The sequence below is a fragment of the Desmodus rotundus genome, chromosome 5, assembly GCF_022682495.2.
Source record: "Desmodus rotundus isolate HL8 chromosome 5, HLdesRot8A.1, whole genome shotgun sequence".
NCBI classification, from domain to species: Eukaryota; Metazoa; Chordata; class Mammalia; order Chiroptera; family Phyllostomidae; genus Desmodus; species Desmodus rotundus.
The window spans coordinates 88393800-88417759 of NC_071391.1; the positions used below are offsets into that span (position 1 = coordinate 88393800).

Consider the following 23960-nt stretch of genomic DNA (forward strand, 5'->3'; position numbering starts at 1 on the left):
GGTAAGGAAACTGAGGCCCAGAGATATAAGGTTAGTTATATGCCCATGGTCACAGTTATTTAGTTAGCAATCAAGGTGTCCAGACTCCAGTGCTTTTTCCATTCTTCCATGGTGTTCCTCCATCCTTTTTATCTTTTTAAAAATCACCTATGCCCCATGCTGTGCCAAAGACACACTGTGGAAGGAGGACTGTCTCCCTGGGGATAATGCCTACTGGTGCCTGGCCGGATATCAGACATATCGATGAGGGGTCCTGTGCTCTGGATGAGGGCTGGGTGGTGCAAGGAGACACCGGTACAGAAACTCTGCGGGTTGACAGCTTGGCTGAACTCAGCATCTGCCACGGGGATGGTGGCCTTGTCATCTCCTGGGGGAAGAAGAACAATCAGTGGCACTCCTTCCTTTTGGGCACTATCTTTAATTCCCAAATTTCTCTTTATCTAATGTTGAGGCCTAGAAGGGCCAGGATAATTCTCCCTTAGACAAAGAAGGAAACAGCCCTTGAGAGAAGCTGCAATGCATTTGAGGTTGTTCGTTGACAGGGCTTCAGTAAGAACCCTGGGCACTGCTGTGAGGGCTGGTGTTGTCCTTTGTGTGCTGTGGCCTGGAGAAGCACACTCAGAGCAGAGAAGAGAGCTTATGGCACCTGTTACTCACCCAGCTGCTTGATGCCCTCCTTGTCCTCAATTAGCAGCTGGACCCTGGGGATGTCAATGTGTAGCCGTGGACCCTGGGGTGGCCCCTTCACAGGGGTGTCAAAGCTTCGGTTGTTCTTGCTGTGGGGATAAGGGCTAGAGGTGGGTTACTCAGCAGACATAAGGGGTTAGGGAAGGGGTTTTTGCAAAAACAGTGGGGTCTTAGAAGCTTGTCCCCCTGCAGGGGGAGAAGAGAGAGGAAGCAGCTATATGAAACCCACCTTATCAACATTTCTGCCAAACTCTTTGCATCTGCAAAACAGTAGAGAGAGGGGGGTGTGGGTAAGAGTGGAGTTTGAATAGGATGAGAATTGGAAAAGGCATTGGGCAAGGTGGGAGAATTGCCTCAATTGGAGCCAAGGCTGGTCTTCTGGGAAGAAGAGGAAGAAATATAGGGACCTCAAAAAAACAGTCCAAAACATGATAAGGTCTCATTGCTTCCATTCAGGATTTGGATCAAGTCTGTTTTTCTTTTCTCAGACTTTTATCTAATAAGAAGTTCCTTCCTAAAGCAGAGGGCATATAAAAAGTTCCATTTGCTTCCTGAATTGACTCTAAATGAACAAGACCCCAGATGAGGCTGAAAACATGCACCAATAGGGGGTATATCCTTAGTAATCTGTTAGGGAGAGGAGAGAGTAGGGGATGAAGTAAGGCTGGTCAATTGGCAGCCCCAGATGACTATCAACCAAGAGGCTTCACTTCCTCCTATAGAGCAGGGGTGTCAAACTCACTTTCACTTGGGAGCCACATCAGCCTTGTGGTTGCCGTCAAAGGGCCAAGTATAATTTCAACTCCTTAACAGTTAAGGAGTAGTTACATTTAAAAAGTCCTAAAATTATTTCAGCCCTTTGAAGGCAATGACGTGAGGCTGATGTGGCCTTCGGTGAAAATGAGTTTGACATCCCTGCTCTAGGGCATCTATCCCCTAAAAATTCCATGGATGGATTTGGGGATCCCTGCTTTGTTTCAGAGGCGCCTTGAATAGGATTGGGACTCTCAGGTTAAAAACTGGTGAGAGAGAAGAAAAGGTCCTGGTTAATCCATTAGAGCCCTGATAACTGAGAATGGTCTGGCAGAGTGAATCTAGTTGCACAGATGCCTCCAAGCATCCAACTGCCATTCATTCATTCATTCATCCTTGATCCAAATCTGTCAATCCACCTATCCAACTATTCACATACTCATCTACTCATCCATCCAACTATTCATCCACCACCCACCAATTTAACTACCCAACCCTCCATCCATTCAACCATAAACCCATCCAACTATCTCTCCAACCATCCACCCAATTATGCATTCATCTATTCAACCATTCATCCAATCACCCATTCATCCATCTGTTCATTTAACTTCTAACCATCTCTCCATCCATCCTATCATTCACCTATCCACCCAAATATACATCTATGCATCCAAGTATCCATCAACATGAATCTATCCAACCATCCATTCACCCATTCAACCACCTATCCATCCATGCATCCATGCATCCATCTATCCATCCAACCATCCATTTATCCACTCTTCCATCCATCTATCTGTACAACCACCAATCCATTCAACCATCTATTCATTAAACCTTTTATTTAACCATTTTCCATTTATACATTTTCCATCCAACCATCCAATCCATCATCTAACCATCACCCAACCATCTAACCACTCATCCATTCAATCATCCATCCATTTGTCCATTCATCCACTCACCCAACTTCTAAACCCTAGGCAGTGTTAGTTTTCTGTGCTATTATTGTGTGCTGGCTTCTCAAATGAGACCATAAGCTCTGTAAAGGCATGGATTGTCCCTTCTTCATTTATCTTTTTATCTCCAATGTCTGGCATAGCTATAATACAGTAGATACTCAATGAATGTTTTCCAAATGAATGATGAACATTTTTAAAGCAACTAGTAAGAGCCAGACACTGTACAAATTGAGGCAAAGCAGACCCATTCATGCTAGACTGCACTATTTGGTGTTGGGAGAGGAGATGATATTCTAAATATTTGAAAACTGATGTGGCATGGAAATTCTCCAGTCAGAACTGATCAAGCCCCTAGAGAACACCTGCAGGCATACTCATTAGTGGCTGAGTCCTAGGAAAGTCACAGGAATCCTGTGTGAGAGAATGGCACACCCAGGGTGCAGGGAGCAACATCTATTTACCAAACAACATGGAAATGTTTAAATCTTTTAAGAAACATTATGGCTTTATCAATGTGAACCTGTAAAAGTCAGCCCTGGTTGGGACAGGCACAAAGTCCTGGGGTATATAGGAAGGGGCAGTGAACACTAGGGAGGTTTTAGAAGGTTGCTGTGGCAGCTTGCCTTTCAAGGGGACACAGACACTCTATCTTGTCCAGATGAGGCTGTGAGCCAGTAGTAGGTGGCCACTGGGGCTGAGGGTCAATACTCCTGCCCAGGAAACCCACAGGAGGGAAACTTCCCCACCTCGTAGCCGCTTCAGCCGCTTCTCCTTCCTCTTCTTTCGTACAATGAAGAGCAGAGCCACCGCCAGTGTGGCCAGGATGACTGGGCAGCCAATAGTGAACAGCTTCTTCACGTCATCCCCCTCACCTTGAGCAGACTTGATGGGAGGGATGGTGCCTGATTGGGGATGAAGAAGGGAGTCAGCTGTTCCTTATGAGCTGGGTGCTATGTAGATTCCCATGAGCGAGGGAGCGCTTTGACCTTCCTTGCTGTCCTTGTTCTCCCTCTGACCTCCACTTCCTGGTACAGAGTTCCTTCCCTCCCCTCTGCTCCCACAAATTCTGGTCCCATCAGGACAGTCAGGAACAGTTGGGTAGTTTTCACACTATATTTTGATACTACTGATTTCCTGGCCCTGTTTTAAAATTATCCTGAAGTGTCTCAGAGAGCCTCTTGACTGTTGCAGTCTTCCCTCCCATGGGAAATATCTGCTAGCTTTGGATGCCTACAGGGAGACCAGGATAGAGTCTCCTGCTGACAGCCCTCTGCCACGCCCTGATCTTGGACTGTTTCAAAGCCTTGCCTGATCGTCATGTCCTTCATGAAGCCTTTCCTGTTTGAGCCCATCCCCTTCTGATACTACTTCATTTTTTTTCTTAACACACAGGTAGACTGAATTTAGCTTGTGACATTGGGCCCCTATGAATGCGGCCTTCTGTGAAACTTTAATGTATGTGCATGTGATCTATGTGAGCAGGCACATGTTTGTGTGTGCATGTGTACACATTTGCGCATGCATTGTGTGAGATGTCCCCATGTGGCAGGCTCCAGTTTGTGCTCACCAAATATCCATATGCTCATCTACATTTCCTAGCTTCTGGGTAGTTAGATTAGAGCCATGTGACTAGTTCTTTTTTTAAAAAAATATTTTATTTATTTATTTTTAGAGAGAGGGGAAGAGAGAGGGAGAGAAACATCGATCAGTTGCCTTTCACATGCAGGGGTGTGAAGACCAGGGACCTGGCCAGCAACCAGGCATGTGCCCTAACTGGGAATTGAACTGGTGGCCTTTTGGTTTGTGTAACAATGCCCAGTCCACTGATTCATACCAGTCAGGGCCCATATGACTAGCTCTAGACAAGAGTGTGAATAAAGGTGAGTATTACCTCCTGGCCAAGGCAATTAAGAATTTGTATGCCTCTTATCTCTCTCTCTTTTTGGTGGTTTTGGAAGTTACAGATTCAAGATGACAGATCTAAAAGATGGTGGCCAGCCAATCCTCATGACACTTCATGAGAGCAAGAAACAAATCGTTATTGGTTTAGCCATGGAACTTTTCCATGTCTCTCTCTTATTGCAGCGCAGGCTCTCCATCCTGTCTAATACACCATATTAGCAGAGGGTTCTTAGAGGGCAGGACCTCAGCTGCATCTTCACCTCTCTCTCCATCTCTCTGAAGTAATGGACAGCAAAGCTTGTGCCTTCAAAGACCCTCTGCGTTTAGTGTTATAACCTTGCCTACCTATCTATCTCTATTGGCCACTAATGCATCTGACTACTTACCTGCCTGCCTACCAATCTGTTGCTTCCTTCGCCTGCTTATCCACCTGTCAGCCTTTCTCCTGACTGTAGTCCTGCTGATTTATCTATTTTTTTGTCTCTCTCTTTGGGTGCCTGCCTCTCTGCCAGCTTCTCTGGCAGCACCTTGCTCCAGCATCTGTGCCGCTCCCTCCCACCCTCTCTGACTCACTGCCATCGTAGTCCAGAGTGGCAAACTGGGCCGTCTCGTTGCCGCAGCCTGCGCTGTTGCAAGCCCTCATGCGTAGCTCGTACCATGTGGCCTCTCGAAGTTCTGTCAGAAATACCTCCCCAGAGGTGTTGGCCTGGAGGCCCTGCCAGGCCCAGGTGCCCTTGGGCCGGTACTCCAGTCCAATGGCTGTGATAGGGCAGCCCCCATTGTTCCAGCCCTGCAGGTTAAGCCGAGCATGTGTGGAGTTGATGTGAGTGAAGAGATGCTGGTCTTTGCTAAAGGAGGGCTCTGGGGGCCAGAAGAAGAGAGAGAGGTTAGAGAGACTGAAGGGAGGGGATTCATTCATCTGGGCTGGAAAGGGTTCCCCAGAGGCACCCAAAACTGCAGTGGCTCCAGGGGGATCAGTGGTTGACCCCAGAGAAGAGAGGAGGACAGGAGGGAAGGACCTGGAGAGAAGGCTTCAGCAAAGGAGGAATAGAGATGCACAAAGAAGGAAGAGAAGGGATAACCATCTGCCACCCCCAGTAGGAAAGAGGGACTGGCTTTTACTACTGTGATTTGTCCAGATGTTGCAGTGACGGGAATTAGGTTCAGTCTCTCCCTTTAGCCTCTTGCTTCCCTGCACCCTCCTTCTCTACCCCCACCATCTTCTACCCCTTGTCCTGAGCTTTTCTCCCTCCCCTCCTCCTCCCTGGGCATATCTCTCCCTACACCCCTGTCATCAGGCCTCACCCCGCCCATGGGTCTTGGCCTCGATGATCTCGCTGATACGCCCGGAGCCCACACTGTTCTTGGCCGCCAGCTTCACCTTGTACCATGTGCCACACTTGAGACTGTCCAGCTTGAAGGCCCGCTCACTGGAGCTGATGAACACATCCTTCCACTCCTCGCTGTGGTCCACCGAGTACTGCAGCACGAAGCCTGCCCAGGAGGTTTGCCTGGCTCAGGGGGGCAGGGTGGGGCCAGGGGTACCCGACAGGCATCATGGGGGTGGGCTCTGGGCAGGGGGCAGAGTGGGGCCTTCGGTCATTGGCAGGGGCAGATGCACTTCCGAGGCAAAACTGGAAGGACCTTGGGTAAGTTTTACTGCTCTTCCTTCAGTTCTCATGTTAGGGTTCAGAAGCCAAGGTGGGGAGGGAAGCAGAAAACCAGGTCTGTGAGGCTTAAAAGGGATCCTGTTTAGACCCCAGTGCTCCACATGTGGCCCCATCACAGCAGCACAGTGTGACCCTCACTGAGTGCCTTCTTGACATGCAAAGTCTCAGCCCCCACTAAAGCCCTCCTGAATCAGAATCTTCTTACAAGATCCCCTAGTGATTCACATGCATGTTAAAGCTTGAGAAGGACTCATCCAGTAGTTTGTCTACTTTTACAGATTTAGAAACTGAGGCCCAGAGAAGAGGATGACTTCTTCAGGTTTGCATGGCTCTCTAGGGGCGTTCTAAAGCCCAAATGCCTAAGCTGATATACTTTTCATGCTACTTCGGTAATTTCCTTGTGGTCTGAATTGTGACCCCCATCACTTCCTGGGCATTATGGGGATAAGTGGTAGGAGTGGGTGAAGCCCCCTGGGCCCAGATTCCTTCCCATGCCTACCCCTTCTCATCCAGACCCCTCTTACCTCGGATGGAGCTGCCCCCATTGTCACCTGGAATCCAGGTCAGAGTGATGGACGAAGCAGAGGTTTTGGAGACAGTGAGGCGGGGCTGGTCTGGGGGAACTGTGAGGGGAAAGCCACCAGTCCTCACCACAAGGGTTGACTTCTGATGATGGGGGCTTGGGGGTATCCCAATGGGAAGGAGGGTAAAGGACTGGCTTTCCTACTTTCCAGGTGCTGCCCTCTCTCCTGCTCATTCTCCCTGCCCCACCTTCCTGCTCATCCATTTGGCATCTCTGTCCAACTGAGAATTGGTCTCCCTTGTGATAGGTCTTTTTCTTCTATTCAGAAACCCTGTCTTTCACATGATGGAACTTCTACCCCTTCTCCACCCCTGCCCCGACCTGAGCCCCACCTGCCTTGCAGGGCTCACCTTGCACAAGAAGGTTCACAATGATGGTGTCAAAGCCCCCAGTGTTGGTAGCCGTGCAGGTGTAGTAGCCTGAGTCCTCAGCCTTCACAGCACGCAGCAGCAAAGTGCCATTGGTATGGATGAGCCGGTGCCCATCCATGGACATGGGGATCGCTGAGTCTTCACTGTGGGGGGTATGGGTTTTGGCAAGCATTCCCTCCCCCAGAGCCTCCCCCAGGCCTGTAGGCAAATAGAGCTGGAAGCAGAAGGAGGCTTGCCAGGGGTCCCTGGATTCTTGGGTATTACTTAGGACTTCCTGAGGGATATCTAGTAACTTTGGCCTTTTAACTATCCAGGAGAAGGAGCTCCTGAACTCCCAACACAGGGGCATCAGGGAGGCCAGCCCTGCTTCTGAGAGTGGTAGCTGTACACCCAGGGCACCCACAGGGTCGAGCCAGCAAGAAGGGAGCGATACCGATGCTCTTCATCATGGTTCTTCCACTATGCTCCTCTCTGTGGGTCACCTGTCCTTCCAGGGTCCTGCACATACCTGTCCTTGGTCCACTTCACAGCTGGGGCTGGATCTCCCACTGAATTGCAAGGCAGCCGGACATCTTTCATCCAGGGTGTTGTCACAGTGCCCCCAAATGAGATGATCTTTGCTGGGGCTACAAGGAAGAGAGGATAAGGGCCACCTCATTTCTATACCCAATACTGCCTTTGCCCCGCCTCCCCCCTTCCTCAGGGCTCCCTGAATTTTGTGTAAAAGTTGTTCCTCTCCTACCTGACCTCTACCTTGGACTTGGGGTTGGGGATTCAGGGAATTTCAGCTGGGAGTGCTTGTTCAACAAACATTTATTGAATGCCTATTATGGGTCAACTATCACATGAGACGCTGAGGATTCACAAGATGAATAAAATTTATTCCCTGTCCTCAAGTTGCTGATTGTTCAAGAGAGAGACAGGTACTTTAAAAAGTCATTACAGGTGGAAAATGCCATGGCAGGGGTAGGTACAAGTCCTGATGAGAGTATTTCCCTGAAGGAAAAGTGAACTGGGCTGTTTAGTGGTTGTGGAGATGAAGACTGGGAGAGGCTTTAGACTCTTGAAGGCTAAGGAGCTCAGTATACAGAGAAGGAGAGGCCTGTCAGGAAGAAGGAACACCACTGAGAAGCACAGAGGACTGAATCACATGGCAAGTGTGTGGGTCTGCAAATACTTGATTGGGGTGACCAAAGCCCAGGTGAGCAAATAGGGGCAGGCAAAAGCAGAGCTGAGGGGTGAGTGGGAGTAGAAGCATGGTGGGGGTGCTCTGCTGGCAGAACAAGGAGGCTGGTCTTCCTCCTGAGGTCATGAGGAGCCACTAGAAGCTTATAAATAAATAGTGACACATTCAAAGTCAAGTTTTAGCTCAATCCTTGGCTGTCTGCTGAGGAGGGCTTGGTGTGGCTGGTCCTGAAGGATGGATGTAGAGCAAAGACAAGACGGCAGTTGGAGTGCAGGTGGAGGTGGCAGTTGGGGGGTGGGGAGATGTGAGACTCAGGAGAAGAGTGTCAGGACTCGGGATCTGCCTGGTTTCAGGGGAAGAAATGGAAGGGGAGGTGAGGATGTCTGCTGGGACTCCAGCTGAGCCAACTTGGTGGGTGATAGTGTCCTCGTGGAGACAAGGCATGGGGGAGGGAGGAAGAGTGGGGCAGGCAGGAGAGATGGGAAGACTGCCTCACACCGAGCCCAAAGCGCCTGGGGACACCTAAAGGGGCAGCTAGAAAACAGTTGGATATAAATGTGGAGTGTAGTAGAGATTGCTGGACCACCAACACTGATGCGGGAGTCGGCAGAGTGACTGAGGTCACCAGGAGGTGATGTAGATTGACAGAGAAGTGGAAAAACCCTGGAGTCAACACACATAGTCCCAGAGGAGAAAGGAATGTCCCTGGGTGCGGAGCAGGGGTGGACCAGAGAGGCTGAGAGGACCAGCAGGCACAAGCTGCATCCCAAAAAGCAAGGGAGGTGAGGATGTCAGGAGTCTGGCCAGAAGGCAGTCCTGTCATGTGCCTCACAGACTCCAGGCCCACCCGCAGAAGTCTTAATTCAGCCAAGTGACGGAGTGCTTCAGAGGGCCAGGGCCAGGGTCCTGCTAGGTCAAGGGTCCCTTTTTGGGGGAGATGGAAGATATAAGGTGGTCAAAGAAGCAATGTTTAGAGGTTTGGGTGCAGGAAATGGAGGAAATGGCAGTTCCTCTCCTGTGAGGGCAGTGCTGGAGCCACAGGCCTTGGGAGAGTAGGGAGGTCTGGAGGAGCAGCCGAGGAGAAGGAAAAGGGCAGCTTGCAGCAGTGGGGGACTGGCAGCCAGAAAGACTTGCACAGAGCAGAGGGGCCCAAGTTAAGATGGCTTCTACTGGGGTCACAGAGAAGTCTCCAGGGCCTTGGGGAGAGCACCACATTCTCTAGAGACCTGGTTTCTGGACCTGGTTCTACCACATGGCTAGGGCTTGCTCCCTGAACTTGTCTGGATCTCGGTGCATGTGTATGGCAGGGGTTGGGGGGCAGCAGTGCTTGTCCCTCCTACCTCACAGGGCTACTGTGAGCACAGAATGGAAAGATGTGTAAGTGTGTTCTAGGAAGTACAAAGTCTTCTGGGAATGTTTTATTTCATGCCCACAGGGGAAGGGGCCAGCCTTTTGCCAAGACACCTTGTCTCTCAGACCCTGTCTCTGGGCCAGTAACCGTTGTCCTAGAAAGACTGTAGGCTCTCAGCCCATTTCCTCTCGAAGGAGAGGAATTTGGGAGAGGGGAATGGTAGCGTCTCTGGGAAGAAGTGTCAGGGGAGGTTAGAAACACTGAGCCCGTGTGGAAAGAGCCCTGACTTGGAGCCAGAAGAGCCAGCCCACCACTGACAGCTGCCTTCAGGCCATGCACTGCTGCTCAGTGCTCCACCATAAATGGGATAACAAGCCCCACTAATAGGGCCCATGGAGGCCCCTGGCCCCTGCAGGCCCTGAGTACGTGCTCGCTGACTCTGAGGCTATGCCAGGGGAGGGCCAAGGCCTCCTGTGTCCCAACTAAACTCCCCCTTCTTTCAACCCGATGTGAGTTCTGGTCGTGGGGCCTGGGCTAGAGAGTCAGGCGGCTGTGGGGGGAGGCAGGGCCAAGAGGAAAGGCCCAGGGCAGCCCAGCACCAAAGTAGAAGACCTGAAGTCAAAGGTTTGTGTGGCTGAGCCCGGCCCCAGGGTTGGCACAGAGGGCAGCCTAGCAGCTCTGTGTGGCTGCCTGTTGCGGCCTCAGAACTGTCATTCCCTGTAAAGCGGGGTGCATGTGCCCCCATGGCACATGAATGTCTAGGTCAGGGATTCAGTGGGGTACTCCCTAAGGTCAAGCAGTCTAATTCACCCTGTGTGCAGCCTCTAGCCTACAGGCTCCTTCATGATATGCACTCCGTAATGACCATTACGAATGAACCAGCGATCAGTGCAGTTCCCTCTGCCTGAGGTATCCAGGCTTCAGGATCAGGGGGCTCTCTTTACAGTTCTCTGCTCTGTGGAAGCGTGTACCCTGCTTCAGCCCCCTCTGAAGAGCTGAGCATTGGGAAAAGTGTCCTTTGGGGATAGAGTGGGGCTAAATACACCTTCTTTCAATCCCAGAATGGAGTTTTAAGTGGGGGCTCCGGGTGCACCGTAACCAGTAGCCTCTTGGTATCAGTGCTGCCTCGAGCCTGTTGTGAGGCACTCTGGGCATCAGGGGGCAGCAGAGGCCCAGTCTTGGGGGAGGCAAGGAGGAGGCCTGTGGTACGAGCTCCTCAGACAGGGTGGAGGGAGATATCTCCCATTTGTGGAGGACCAGATATCTAGAAGGGAGCTTCTGGGAGCTTCTGTCCCTCTGGCCCAGGCCCATGCTGCTCACCCTTGCCAGCAGGCTCAATGGTGACCTTCTCGCTGCTGTTGCCCCGGCCGGCAGAGGTGACGGCAGCCACCCACAGCAGGTACTGCTGCCCTCGGTTCAGGTGGGCGATCCGGTAGAAGAGCTGCTCTGGACTCGTCTCATACTCACTGGGAGCCTGTGGGGCAGAGGCAAAGAACTACTGTGAACTAAGGCCCTCGGGCCTCCAGCCTTCAATTCCAACCTTCCTGGAGACCCTGGGCTCAGAGGAGGTGGTGGGATCTGGGGCTGTGGGAGGGGAGGCAGGATTCTGCCTACTTCGCCCTCTCTGGTTCTGGAGAAACAAAGAACAGAGTGTGCACTGGGCTTGGCCCTGGGAGCTGATGGATCTGCTCTGGGGTATTGCTGGGTCAGCCTCAGTTTACTTCTGACTAACCCAGGTGCTGGCAACTGTGGCTCCAATGCCAGGGAGTGGGAGTCTTTTGGTTGAGAGCTGGAGGGAGCTTGGAGAAGGGAGAATAGAGGAGGGAGGGTCCCAGTAAATCTTCAGAAAGGGAATCTCTGGGAAGAAGCACTAGGGTGTAGACAGGCTCCCCAGCCTGTCCTCACTCAGAGTCACCTCCCAGCCTTGCAGGAAGCAAACCCATCCAGAGGATGAAGGTACGGGAGAGGGAACTATGAAAGCTTCACCGGGCAACACTTTATTAATGATTATTAGTGGTACAGAAGCTGCAACATATATTTGTAGGTTATATAAATCTATAAATTTTTTTTTTAACCAAATGACAGTTTTGACAAGTTGCCAAGAAAACAATATCAGATCCCAGTGGTTTTGCCAGTTGCTTTGATGAAAAGATTATGTTACCTTGGAAACCAGAGGCTCAGATATTGAAATGAATTTGAGAAGCAGCTTTTGATAAGCGCTAGTTTGCAGACCTCCCGTCAGCCTCTTCCCTCGTGCAGGCAGGATGGGGCTGACTTTCATTATATTTTATTTTTTGGTCAGCCGCAGGGAAGGGAAAGGAAGATGGCACTAGAGCCTGTTTGAAATCAGGGCAGAAGTCTAAGGAGAGGAGCCCCCGAACAGATGGGGGGGCCCTGAGGCCAGAGGGAACTAATAATTAGTTATCTCGGCAGTCACAGGGCTTGCACACACATGTGCACATGCACATGCTCACACACACAGACATGTAGAAGCATTCATCTCGTGCTGAGAGGCCTCCAGGCAGATATAGGGTCATACAGGCATGTTCTCTGTGCCCCGTGGTAGGGCTGAGGGGCTCAATGACTTATATCAGGAGACAATATTTTTCTTCCCAGGTGTCAGGCTGTTGGCAGGGAGAGGTTGAGGAGAAGACACAGACTTTCTTCACAGAGCTTCCTGGCAAACTCCTCCTCTGGCCTCCCTCACGGAGATCTGGTATGGAACACAGGAGGCCCCTGCTGGGGGTAGGAGCAGAGCCACCCTGGGCCCTGGTAGTTGGGGGACTGTGTGCTATCTGTGTTCATAGCTGTGCAGGGGGTAGGGTGGTGTAGTGGCTTCAACACCTGTCTGTCCTTCTTTCTAGGCATGTGACTCAGACGGTGTCTCTTATGGTTCCTGGGGCTTCAGTTTACTCTCCCACAAATGAAGAAAGCACTACTGCTCTGCCTACCCTGTGTGATTGCAGTGTGTGTGGTACAAATGGGCAAGGGGTGTGTGTAGTTATTTTAAACGAAGACATGTTTTTCTCCCGGTTCATTTTTCTCTGTTGGTGGAAGTGTGCATGTGTGTGTGTGTGTGAAGAAAAGTTGAGTGTAGTTGCTCTGTGTGTCAGTGTGTACCTGAGTGTATGTTTCTCTCTACACAGGGAAGAAAATGTTTGGCTTCCTCTCGAGGGTTTTAGCACCTGACCCAGCCTTCCTTTTCCTCTGGACTCACCAAGAATCTACTGAAAGCACTTTAAAAAACACAACCATACTCTTTTGTAAAGTTCCAATGGGTCAAAAGTTTAAAAAAACAGGTAAAACTACAAAAGAGGAAACTATAGGTAAATACTTATCTGTCTTTCTAATCAGAAAAATAAAGGCAAAAATTATAAATGGAAGTAATTTGTAAATGTAAATTATATTAAAAGAAAACCTATGGTACACCCAAAAATAGAATAAAAGGCAAGCAATAAACTGTCAAATAGTTGCAACCTTTATGATAAAAAATGCGTTTTATCTTTAATATATAAAGAGCACTCACAAAACAATAAGCAAAAATCATGAGCTAACCAGCTAAAAAAATGGACAAATGACATAAATTGATTAATTACCCAAAGATGAAATATCACTAATAAAAACATATAATAATCAACCTTACTAGTTATTAAAGAAAAAATAACTTAAATCACCTTTTTAAAAAATTCAACTGGCAAAATGAAAAATATATAATACCTTTCATTAACATGGGCACAAGGAACAAGCATGTACTTACCATGCTAGTGGAAACTTTCTGAAGGGTAATTTGCAAATGTGTATGCAAACCTTAAGAATATTCTTTGTGGCCTATGAATTCCTACAGAAACTTACTCTAGGAAATAATAAATCATGTGCATAGAGACATTAATGAAGAATGCTTAATGAAGCATTATTTATAATGGTGAAAATTTGAAAATAGGTTAATGTAGAAAAATGGAGGGACTGATTAAATAGATTATGTTCAGTCATTCAAAATCATATTTAAAAAAATATTTGATGGTATATGAAAGTGCCTCCATATATTACATGAAAAAGGCAGGTTATATAACATTATATAAAATTTTATTTTAATTAACTCCCTGCCAAACCCATAACATATGTACAAATCAAATACTGGAAGGCTATATACCAAAACTTTGCCAGTATTTATCTGTAGAGAATGAGAGTGAGTACAAGTAATTTTTACTTTCCTTTCTATTCTTTTGTGTATTTACAGAATTTTCTACAATAAATTGCATTCTTATGATAATTAGAGAAAAACAGCAAGTGTTTGGTAAAATATTTTTTTAAAAAATTTATCTATTTATTTTAGAGAGATGCACAAGAGAAACATCGATCAGTTGCTTCTTGCACAGCAACCTGGGCACGTGCCCCGACCAGGAATCTAACTGGCAACCTTTCAGTTTGCAGGATGATGCCTAACCCACTGAGCTACACCAGCCAGGGTGTGTTTGGTAAAATTTCTATCAGGACCCAATGCAGCTCTGGCTATCTCCAGGAGTAGCTTGCTGGGTGCTAGCACCATAGGTAGTTTCCCATATCTGTTCTGAGGATTCCGTAAACATGTTCATACACTCAGGCTCACATGCATTTGCCCCTAACCCACACTCATACCCACAGCTTTGCACTCTCACATATACGCAAATGTGCCCTTACCCCCACCGTTCACTCCTGCAGTTCTTTCATAAATGAATGCAATGCAGTTATTTGGAATTTGGAATATATTTGTGCAAAATGGTAACATCACAAATCACATATGATGGTTAGGTCCCTGGATCCCTCACTAGGCCCAGTCCCTACCCTGAAATGTGGCTGATGTTCTCATCACACTAGCACAGCTGGCTCCTCGTGTGACACTGTCCAATGGGAAATCTTCCCACAAGAGAGGAGGTTCCTACATGTTCAGGACATGGAAAGAAAGCAAGGAGGGCCCCAAGATCTCCAGCAGCAGAAGGAGGAAGTAAGGACCAGGAGCTCTTCTCTGGATCCTGGGAGTGGGGTTCTCAGCCAGTCAACTTGGGGCTCCTAAAGCCCAAGTTAATGAGGAGACTGGGTTCCTGGACACCAATCCCTTTGAAAAACTTCATTATCAGAGCAGGAAATGACTGCACAAACCCAAGCTGGAGCATCAGTATCTGAAGGGAAACTTGCCCAATGTCTAAGGCTTTACAATTGCCAAGCTGCTAGTAATTTATCAAATATGTAATTAGTGACAATGATGTTCCAGGCACAGTGTTTGGCAGCTGAGGACCCAAAGATGAAAAGGTGCTGCCCTTGTCCTCACAGGGTCCCACAGACCAGTGTGGAAGCAGATGAGTGAACAGATAATTGCCATCTAACACACTCAGTGTGTGATAGAGGGTGAAGAGCACACTATGGTAGGAATTGGCAGGGGCAGAGGTATAGCAGTGTGAAAAGGCATTGTGGGTGCCCAGAATGGTGACAAGCTTAGTGTAAGGAGAGCCTAGAATGTGTGTGTGAGGGGAAGGGTTGAGGGGAGGGGAAAGAGGGGAAGAAGACCTGGTTGAAAACATTGACTGGAAAATTGGCAGAACCACCCAACAATGGGAGGCCTTCTTAACCCAACATCTGCAGACCCATGACCCAGCAATTCCCCTCCTAGGTGCATGCCCAACAGGAATGCATGAACACCAAGAGACACATGCAAGAATATTCACAGCAGCACCATTTGTAATAGCTCCAAACTGAAAGCTACCCAAATGCCTATCAATGGATAATACATTGTAATATGTGCACACAATTGAAAACTACATACAAGTGAGAGTGAATGAATGATTTCTAACCACACACAACAATGTGGGTGAAATTCACAAATTCAAAATAATGTTTAGTAAAAGAAGCTGGACAAATGGTGTGACTCCATTTCTACCATATACAAAAAGAGGCAACACACATCTAAGTCAGCACAGTGGTTACCCTGCTGGGGGTGGGTGGCGACAGGAAGGAGTACAAGGAGGTCTTCTTGGGTGTTGTAATGCCCTGTTCCCTGCTCTGGGTGCTGCTTGTCTGTGTGTGCTGGGAGAAGTCATGGAGTCTCGCAGCTATGCTATGTGCACCTTTGTGCATGTGAGCAGTGGCCATGAGAGTAGAGAGGAGTGAGTGGAGTCACTGGAAAGATGGTTATGGCCTTCCTATCTGGTAATAGAACTCTGGCTCAGAGGTGAGGAGCTGGGCTCAAGGGGTAATTCAGAAAGACCACAGGGAAGCAGAGCACAGAGGAGGAGATGATGACACATTACTGAGCAATTTCAGGACAGCTTTTCTGGCTGCCAGAAGCTCATCTGCAGATGCTTGGTCACATCACAGGTTGCTGATGGAGGGAGAGGCTGGCTCCTTTTGCTTCTTGATCCCCCTGCCCCAGTCCCAAGCACATCTCCTGGACGGTACTGTTGTCCCTCTAGTGGGCATCCCTTGGCCTTCCCCCACAGACTGGAAGCCTCCTAATGGCAGGTATCTATGCATCTGCTCTTGTAACTTGAGAAGTTGTGCCCCAGAGTAGTCAGTCACCCAGCAGCACTCTGTGGTTGAGTGGCTGCAGGTTAGAGGCAGAGGGAAGGATGCATATTATGAGATGTGGGTGCATATCACACTGCACCTACCCTCACCCTCTCTTTCCTTTCCATGGAGCCCCTCTGTCCCTTCTCAGTGTTCAGTGGGAGGACAGGGACTAGCATGGTGCCCAAGCCTGGGGGCCACCCTCTCCACTCCAGGGCTTGGGCATATATTGCAGTCTCTCAGTCCTTTCCCCTTGGCTAGGTCCAGGTCCTAGCCTAGAGAGATGTCCTTGCCGGCTGTTCCCTATTTTTCTCCTCCCTTCAGCTGGCTCTATGCTGAGAGGCCACTCAGGTCAGAGTCCCAGCGGCCCTCCAAGCCCAGACCAACCACGCTGGAGAACAATTTATTTCCAGAGACCATGGACCAGCCAGTGCCCAATCAACCAAGAGCTCTGGGGCCTGCTAGGGGGGTTTTTGGTCAGCCAGACTAGAAGAGCCATGGCCCTGGCCTCCCTTTCATGCCTGCTTGGTCATGACTCAGAGGAGCCTCCAGGACTTGTGACAATCTTGCAGTCTCTGGAACAGAGGACAGACTCCAGATGGACTTTGGGTGACCAGTGCCACTCTTGTGTGACCAGTGCCATTCTTATTCATGAATCCAGATAGAAACATAGATGTAAGTAGCCCCAGGGTTTGGCCTAGAAGCCAGCTGATCTATAGCGTACTTTTATCTTCCTCCTGCCCCCCTCATCCTTCAGCCCTGGACCCACTCACCGGCTGGCCAGACCCAGGACTGGAGCAGAAGATGGTGTACTTGCGTATCACCCCATTGGGCTTGGTGGGGGGGAGCCAAGACACCACCACACTGCTGGCAGATGAAGGGACAGCTTTGATGCCAGCAGGGGGACCTGGAACTGAGCACAGAGAAGACAAAGTCAGTTGAGAAAGAAGGAGCACAGCCTTTGGGAAAGAATGACATGGTGGGGTGAGTGAGGCAGATCAATCTGGGAGAGCTTCCTGGAAAAGGTATCCTTGAATTATGGTTTAAAGGGGGAGGTTCCAGCATGGCAAATGGTAGGAGACGAAAGGCGATCATTTTGGACTTGTAACAAAATCTCTGAGATGAAGACACTGGGAGTGTCCAACTTCAGAGCTGTTTGGTTAGAACTAAGGATTTAGGACTCACAAGAGAGAAATAAAACCCATGAGGAATCTATCTTGATCCTTATGACACTAACCTGCTCCCTGCCCTGATGCTCTATCAACTAATAACTTGTATTTAGGCCAAACAAACATACTAGTCACTCTGTTCTTTTTGGCCTCTGAGCAACTTGCAGCTGGGGACTCGAGAGATTCACACAGTGGGCCTCCTCTTGAGGGTCAAGGGCTGTGGGCAGCCAGTGGATGACCGTGTCTCCTGCCATGTGCCCAGGACACTGCCTTCAGGGTGCTGGCTAGGCCCTTTCTGTTTTCAGAAGGAAGGTCTACTTTAGAATTGGCTGGGAAATCCATTCTCAGTGATCCCAATTTATAGACTCTGACATCCCCCTGCTCCCATTTCTAGGCCTGCCTGGCCTGGCTGGGGGACTGGAAGCTTCCTGTCCTCAGCCCACACTCTCCTGTTTCATTTCCCCCTTGCATTGCTGTGCACTTGTCTTCCCTCCTGAGAGCTTTTACACTCCTTTGAGGATAGTGGTAGTATCCTATTTAACTTACTTTACCTCTTTGAGCCTCAGTTGCCCCATCTATCCAGTGGATATAACAACCATATTAAAGGTTTGTAGGGAGAATTAATGCTAATTAAAATAAGGCACCTGGCACAGTACCTGATGCATAGAAGACACTCAATAAATTACAACAATTATTATTTTTACATTCCCTCTCCCAACTCTCAGCTTCTAGCTCTACCTATATTTTTAAATCTATTAAGTGGGCAACAATTCTAGGTCGAATAAAATAGGCGCAGCGTCATCACTCACACAGGGGCCTGAGCTCAGAAGCTGGAGGCTGCCCTTGGCTCCCCCATTCCACCTCTGCTGGGTGTCTCAGCAGCTGTGGAGCACAGGGCTCTAGGGATGGGGGGCAAGAGTGCTGACTGTAGTGTTAGAATCTTCTCCATCCTTGCATGCTCTTTCTCTCATCAGTTGTTTAGACAGGTTTGTTGAAACATCCCACTCTGATTGTGGATTTCTCTACTTGTCCTTCTAGTTCTGTCAGGTTTTGCTTTTATATATTTTGAGGTTATGTTATTTGGTTCACACAAACTTAGAACTGTTTTATTTGCCTAGTAAATTGAGTCTTTTATCATAACAAAGTATCTTTCTTTATCTCTAATAACAGTTTTTGCCTTATAGCATACTATGTCTGATATTAATATTCCAGTGTTCTCTTAGAAAGTTTTGCATGGTATGCCTTTTATCTTTTTCCATCTTTTACATTGAACCTTTCTATACCTTTGTGTTTTAGATGTCTCCTATAAACAGCACATATTTCGGTTTTGTTTCATTGCCAGCCAGTCTGACAGAGTTTATCTTTCAATTGGAGAGTTTAGTTAATTTATCTTTAATACAATTATTAATGTATTTAAGTTTAAATATCCAAGCTTACTAAATACTTTTCATTATTCCCACCTATTTTGTTTTTCTTTCCTTTTGTGCCTTCTTCTGGATTAAGTATTCTAAAAAATACTCTATTTATCCCATTCTATTAGTTTGGCTGTTATACAATAATTCACCACTTTTAGTGGTTACTGAACAGATTAGAACAGGAACCTTTAACTTTCCAAAGTCTAATATCATTAATTGGCACTTTTTTTCTCACACAGTGCAAGGGACTTAGAACTTCTAGATACCCTCTCCCAATTTATAAGCCATTCTTGTATATTTTAATTCTGCATAATATTTAGATCTTCCCTAAGATGATATCATCACCATCATTTTTAGACAGTCAATATTAATTGATATTTACGCATATATTCATCATCTAATTGCTTTTCTTTCCTCACTGCATCACTAACCTTCCACTTGGGGTCATTTTCACTCTAACTAAAGAATGCCCTTTAATATTTTTCTAGGGAAAGTATGTTGGTGATAAATTCAGTTTTTGTATGAAAAAATTTTATTTCATCTTAATCTTGAAGAATATTTTTGCTTGGTATAAAGTCATAGGTTCATAACAATTTTCCTTTTGTACTTTAAATATACTATTACATTATTTTCTGGCTTCCATTATTTCTGATAAATTAGATGACAATCTAATTGTTGCTTCTTTTTTACTTTGATTGCTTTTAAGATTTTTCTCTTTGTATTTTTGCTTAGCAGGTTTATTCTGATGAGTCTTATTGTGGATTTCTTTAAGTTATTGCCTGTTGAGTTTGTGGAGCTTCTTGCATTTGTGGCTTGATATCTTACAAAGGTTCTGACAAGTTTTCAGACATTTTATCTTCTGCCCCACTGTCTTTCTCCTCTTCTTTGGAATATCTTCTTGCATCCTCTATGTCCTTGATATTCAGAATGTGGTCCATGGATCAGCAGCAGCATCACCTGGGAGCATGTTAGAAATGCTAAATCTCAGGTTTTACCCTATGCCTGCTAAAACAGGATCTGAATTTTCACATGAATTTTTCACATACAAGTAACTTGTATGCACAGTCAAGTTTGAAAATCACTGCTCTATGTCTTACTTATGCTTTTATTTTCTATTAATCCATCTTTCTGTGCTTCATTTGGGTATTTCCTTCTGGCCTAACTTCCAGTTCACTAGTTATCTCTTCAGCCATGTCTGATTTATTTAAACTTATCTACCGAGTTATTTATTTCAGGCATCAGTAGTTTTTATTTCTAGATTTTCCATTTGAGAGTTTCCAATTCTCTTATAATTTCAATCTATTAAGAATAATTATTCAAAAGTCCATATTTGATTTAAAAAAGAAACCTATGTTTGGAATTCTTGTGGGTTTGTTTCTTTTTCTGATGGTTTTTTACATTACCCTTATTATTTTTTTTACTGTATGCCAGACACAGTATTTGCAAAATTGCTTGTAAAACTAATTTGAGGCCTCAAGTCCTGTAATCTTCCTAAGAGAGAATTAATGTTTGTTTCTGACAGGTACCTGCAGTTTGGGGCAGTAGCAACCTGGGGTTGTTTCAGCATAACTTTCATGACTCTGCTGTGATGTAAAGCTGACCTGGCTACTTTGGACTTACTTGTAATCCTAGAGTGCTGTTCTGCAGCATGGTCTTAATTTAAAGCGGGGGGTGGTGGAGGGGGGGGTGTTTCACCAGACAGACCCACACACCCTGGCAGGCCCTGGCCTCCAATTCATGTTTTTCTAATGCTGCTTAGATTCTCAGCAACTGCCTCCGGATTCAGCAAATAGCCCCCCAGGGGAAAAGTTGTTCCAAATGCCAGGCTTACCTTCTGGTCTTTCATTCTCCCTTGGATCCTAGCCCAGTAATTCTTCACTCTCCTGCCAGCAATCTGATTCCTTCAAGCAGGTCTTTTAAAAAATATTTTATCCAGATTTTATAGTGTGCTCAGCAAGAAGGAGAGTGGGTTTGAGTTATCTAGTCCACCATTGCTGGAAGTGGAAACCCTCTGAGATGCTTCTCTAAACTTGGCCCTGCTCTTCCCTTCATCCTCACTGCTGCGGCCCAGCGCACACCTTCTCTCCTCTGCCTAGATGCCCACAGGTTCTCACAGGCCTCTCTGACACTAGTTCTTATCCCTCCCACCTCCTTCCTATCATTAGTCCCCTGCACTCTGTCTTGTCTGGTGTGATGCCTGGGGCTGTAGTCATCTTGAAATTACAAGGGGGACAGACAACATTTTGAGGATGGCAGAGCAGAGAGATGGGGACCACTGAGTTAACCAACTCTGGAGCTGTCCTACTCAAGACTTCTTATTATGTCTGAGAATAAATATGCTTATTGCTTAGACCTTTTCTACTCATATTACTCACAAACAAAAGCTTCCTAACTAATACAGGGGTAAGATGGAAGATATAGAGGATATGGAGGCAAGAAAGCCTTGATAGGCCACCTGTTAGCAGAGAGACCTTCAATAAGTTGCTTTGGCTTTCTAGGCCTCAGTTTTCTTACCTCTAAAATGGAAATAAAACCTACCTCATAGGGATATTGGGAAGGTTAAATCATACCTATGAGAGCGCATCACATACATGTGATGTTATGACCGCTGTTCCGGATGAGACTTCATTTGACTGTAGATTCCTCTGGCCTAGGCCTCCCTTGGGGGAAACCAATTCCTTTAGTGGCACCTGGGTTCATTGTGAGCAGTCATTTCATTGCCAGCACCTTGGTAGCCTTAAAAAGTTACCATTTTCTATCACTCGACATTTTAGAAAGGACTTTACAGTTAACTTGGTTCTTACAACAATTTGATGAGACATCACTTGTCCTCATTTTATTATGAGGAAGCTGAAGTTCAGAAATTTCAGTGACTTGCCAATAACTGGCAGGACTGGGGCATGCCTGTTTGCTGTGTGTGCCAGTGCCCCTTCCACTCTGTAAAGCTGCTGCCTGAGGGCCTGGCCCTGCCTGTGTGCATTCCGGTGTGTGGCTCTGGAGGCAGCTCTAGATTCCCCGGGACAGTGCTCCTGGACTCTAGATCCCCTGGTAGGGCCTCACCTCGATCAGCTAAATGCACATGCAAGTGCTATGGCTCAGGCATTGCACTGGAATAGGATGCAGGGAGTCTTTGGGCCTGAGTGGTTCACTTCTAGAGGCTGCCTGTGTGTGTGAGCCTGGGCACTGGAAGGGGCCGGGCTCTGAGCACCATCCTAGTTCAGTCTCCACATAAGAGCAGGTGGCTCTGCCTGGAGCTGTCCCAGGAAGCCCTGATTGGGGGAATTAATGACAGGAAAAGTAGGACGGGCAGGTTGGTAAATATTTAATTGCTCAGAGCTTATGGTGGGAAGGGTCGAATCTGATGGAAAGGGAGGGCTTGGAAAGAATGGGTAGCATTAAGCTGAGTTGGAATGTGGTCTGGTCACTGAGTGCTTGGCTTCTGTGGGAACTTCTCCACCAATACTCCTAGCCTTAGTCTTTTTTTCCCCCCAACTCCTCTAACCCCAATACCTTTTGGCAAATTGTATGGGTACAACATAGACTTTGGAAAAACTAAGGCTGAGTGGGAAGAAAACCATAATACCAACAATGTGTACTGTTTCTTAAGTGCCCATTGTGGGCCAGCCACTCTTCACATAAACCAGCTCTTCTAAAAATTCAGTATCTGGCTCAGAATGTTACAGAGTCAACTACACCATGGGGTTGGGGTGGGGTGAGGGGTGCAGCTCTGGCCCTGGATGGAAGTCTGGTCCTTCTCCCAATCTGTTCTCTCCTGGGTTGACGCAGCTCCCAGTCTTCCCCTACCCCCTTATTTTGTTACTCCACCCTTGAGTCTTGGCTCCTTATCTTTGGTTTCCCTCTAGTTCTGCCTCCATGGAGACGGGCTTTGAGACCACAGCTCCAAATGGAGGCACATCCCATTCCCTCCCTGAGAGATCCCTGGTACACCCGAGTGCATTCTGGGGCCTCTGCAGGGTGACTGCTAAGTCCCTAACCTGGGGTGTGTGGGTGATGTTATTGTTCCCCCTCAACCTCAACCTTCTGTATCCAGAGGAAGCCAGGCTGAAACTTGCAGGGGATCAGGTGCCAAAAAAAGGGTGCCCTTGGGGTAGGGGTTGGGGGAGAGGCTTTATCTGGGTTATGGCTTCTTCTGTGTTTGTGAGTCCCAAAGCGTTTCACCATCATCCACTGTAAGCCCTTTCTCCCATAGCAGGGCCCCAGAGTCCTCAAAGAGAGGAAGATGGTACTCTGTTCTTGTCCTTTTCCTCTGATGGGATGGGCAGTGAGCATCTCAAGGGCATGCTCAACAACAGGCCCTGGAGAGCCTGCCCCTCAGGCTGGGTCCCAGTGGCTTGGAGCAGACACTCACCATCCTCCTTGGTCTGGATGTAGAGCACGCTGCTACGTACACCATCCCCAGCCTGGGTGTAGGCCAGCACCTGCACGCTGTAGTTGGTGAACTTCTCCATGCCTCGCAGCTCCACCTGCTCCCGTGTGGTCGTGATGTTCTGCATCTCACCCCACTCTGCCAGAGACAAGCAGCCTCTGAATGCAGCCTGGGCTGGCCTTGCCATGGTCCCTCTGACACCTCTTTGCCAGACTGGTCTCTAGTCAGGCCAGCTTCACTGGGCTCAGTCTTCAACTCTAGTCCTCCACCTCAAGGTACATGGGGCTGGATTTGGACACTGCTTCCAGGCCACATCTCTCTTCAGTGGCCCCACCATGGCGAACAGCATTTGCTGGCCTGGTCTCAGCACCCAGCTGACCTTGCACCAAATTCAATTTAATACTCTCCCTTTAGAATACTTCCATGTCTTCATCTCTCCAAGCAATATTTCCCCTGGCCATCTTCACGTAAGGGAGCCCAGGAATGGCTTAGATGTAGAGGGAGGGAGCTCACACCAGGTGGGACAGTCACAGCCATTCCTTTTTGCTGCCCTAGAGCCTACTCTCAGCTCTTCCTAGGCAGTGTATCAACCGGGGGTGACTTGGACAGGCTGGGGCTGCATCAGACTGCTCCTTGGCCCGCATCCTGAACTCTCAATAGTGAGAAAGGGCCAGGCCTTCTTCCCGCTCAGTGAGGACCTGTCGTTTTGGCTATACAAAGGAACTTGCCATCGACTGAGGAAGAGCTTAGGGAGAGTTTCCCATGGGAGGGCCAGGGTCTGAGACGGAGGAAAAGAGACAGGCATCTGAGCTGTCAGCCCTCCCACTGGGACTATTGGGCTTGTAGAAAGGCAAGACTAGACACTGGCTGAGGACAGGCCTTGTAGAAGCCAAGTCCCACAAAACTACCTCAATACCTTGCCAGGGCCCTGGAGCAGGCAAGGGGCTCCAGGCGGGGACTGGGCTGGGGGAGGACAGCAGACTG

General features: G+C 47.9%; 1 protein-coding gene across 4 annotated transcripts in view; it reads right to left on the reverse strand.

Moving 5' to 3' along the window:
* The window catches only part of DSCAML1 (DS cell adhesion molecule like 1), a 346013-nt gene that overhangs the window by 3981 nt on the left and 318072 nt on the right, over positions 1–23960 (reverse strand). For 2 of the 4 annotated variants that reach the window (XM_045204094.2, XM_045204095.2), the window contains 12 exons: positions 22959–23114; positions 16779–16918; positions 10789–10963; positions 7440–7557; positions 6911–7074; positions 6502–6600; positions 5613–5801; positions 4881–5168; positions 3152–3307; positions 917–947; positions 658–776; positions 215–367 (listed from right to left, as the gene is read on the reverse strand). In XM_045204094.2, coding sequence (XP_045060029.1) covers positions 215–367; positions 658–776; positions 917–947; positions 3152–3307; positions 4881–5168; positions 5613–5801; positions 6502–6600; positions 6911–7074; positions 7440–7557; positions 10789–10963; positions 16779–16918; positions 22959–23114 — 1788 coding nt within the window. Of the gene's footprint in view, positions 1–214; positions 368–657; positions 777–916; positions 948–3151; positions 3308–4880; positions 5169–5612; positions 5802–6501; positions 6601–6910; positions 7075–7439; positions 7558–10788; positions 10964–16778; positions 16919–22958; positions 23115–23960 lie in introns of those variants that run through there. The other 2 variants (XM_024570871.3, XM_053924087.2) reach the window with 2 other exon arrangements.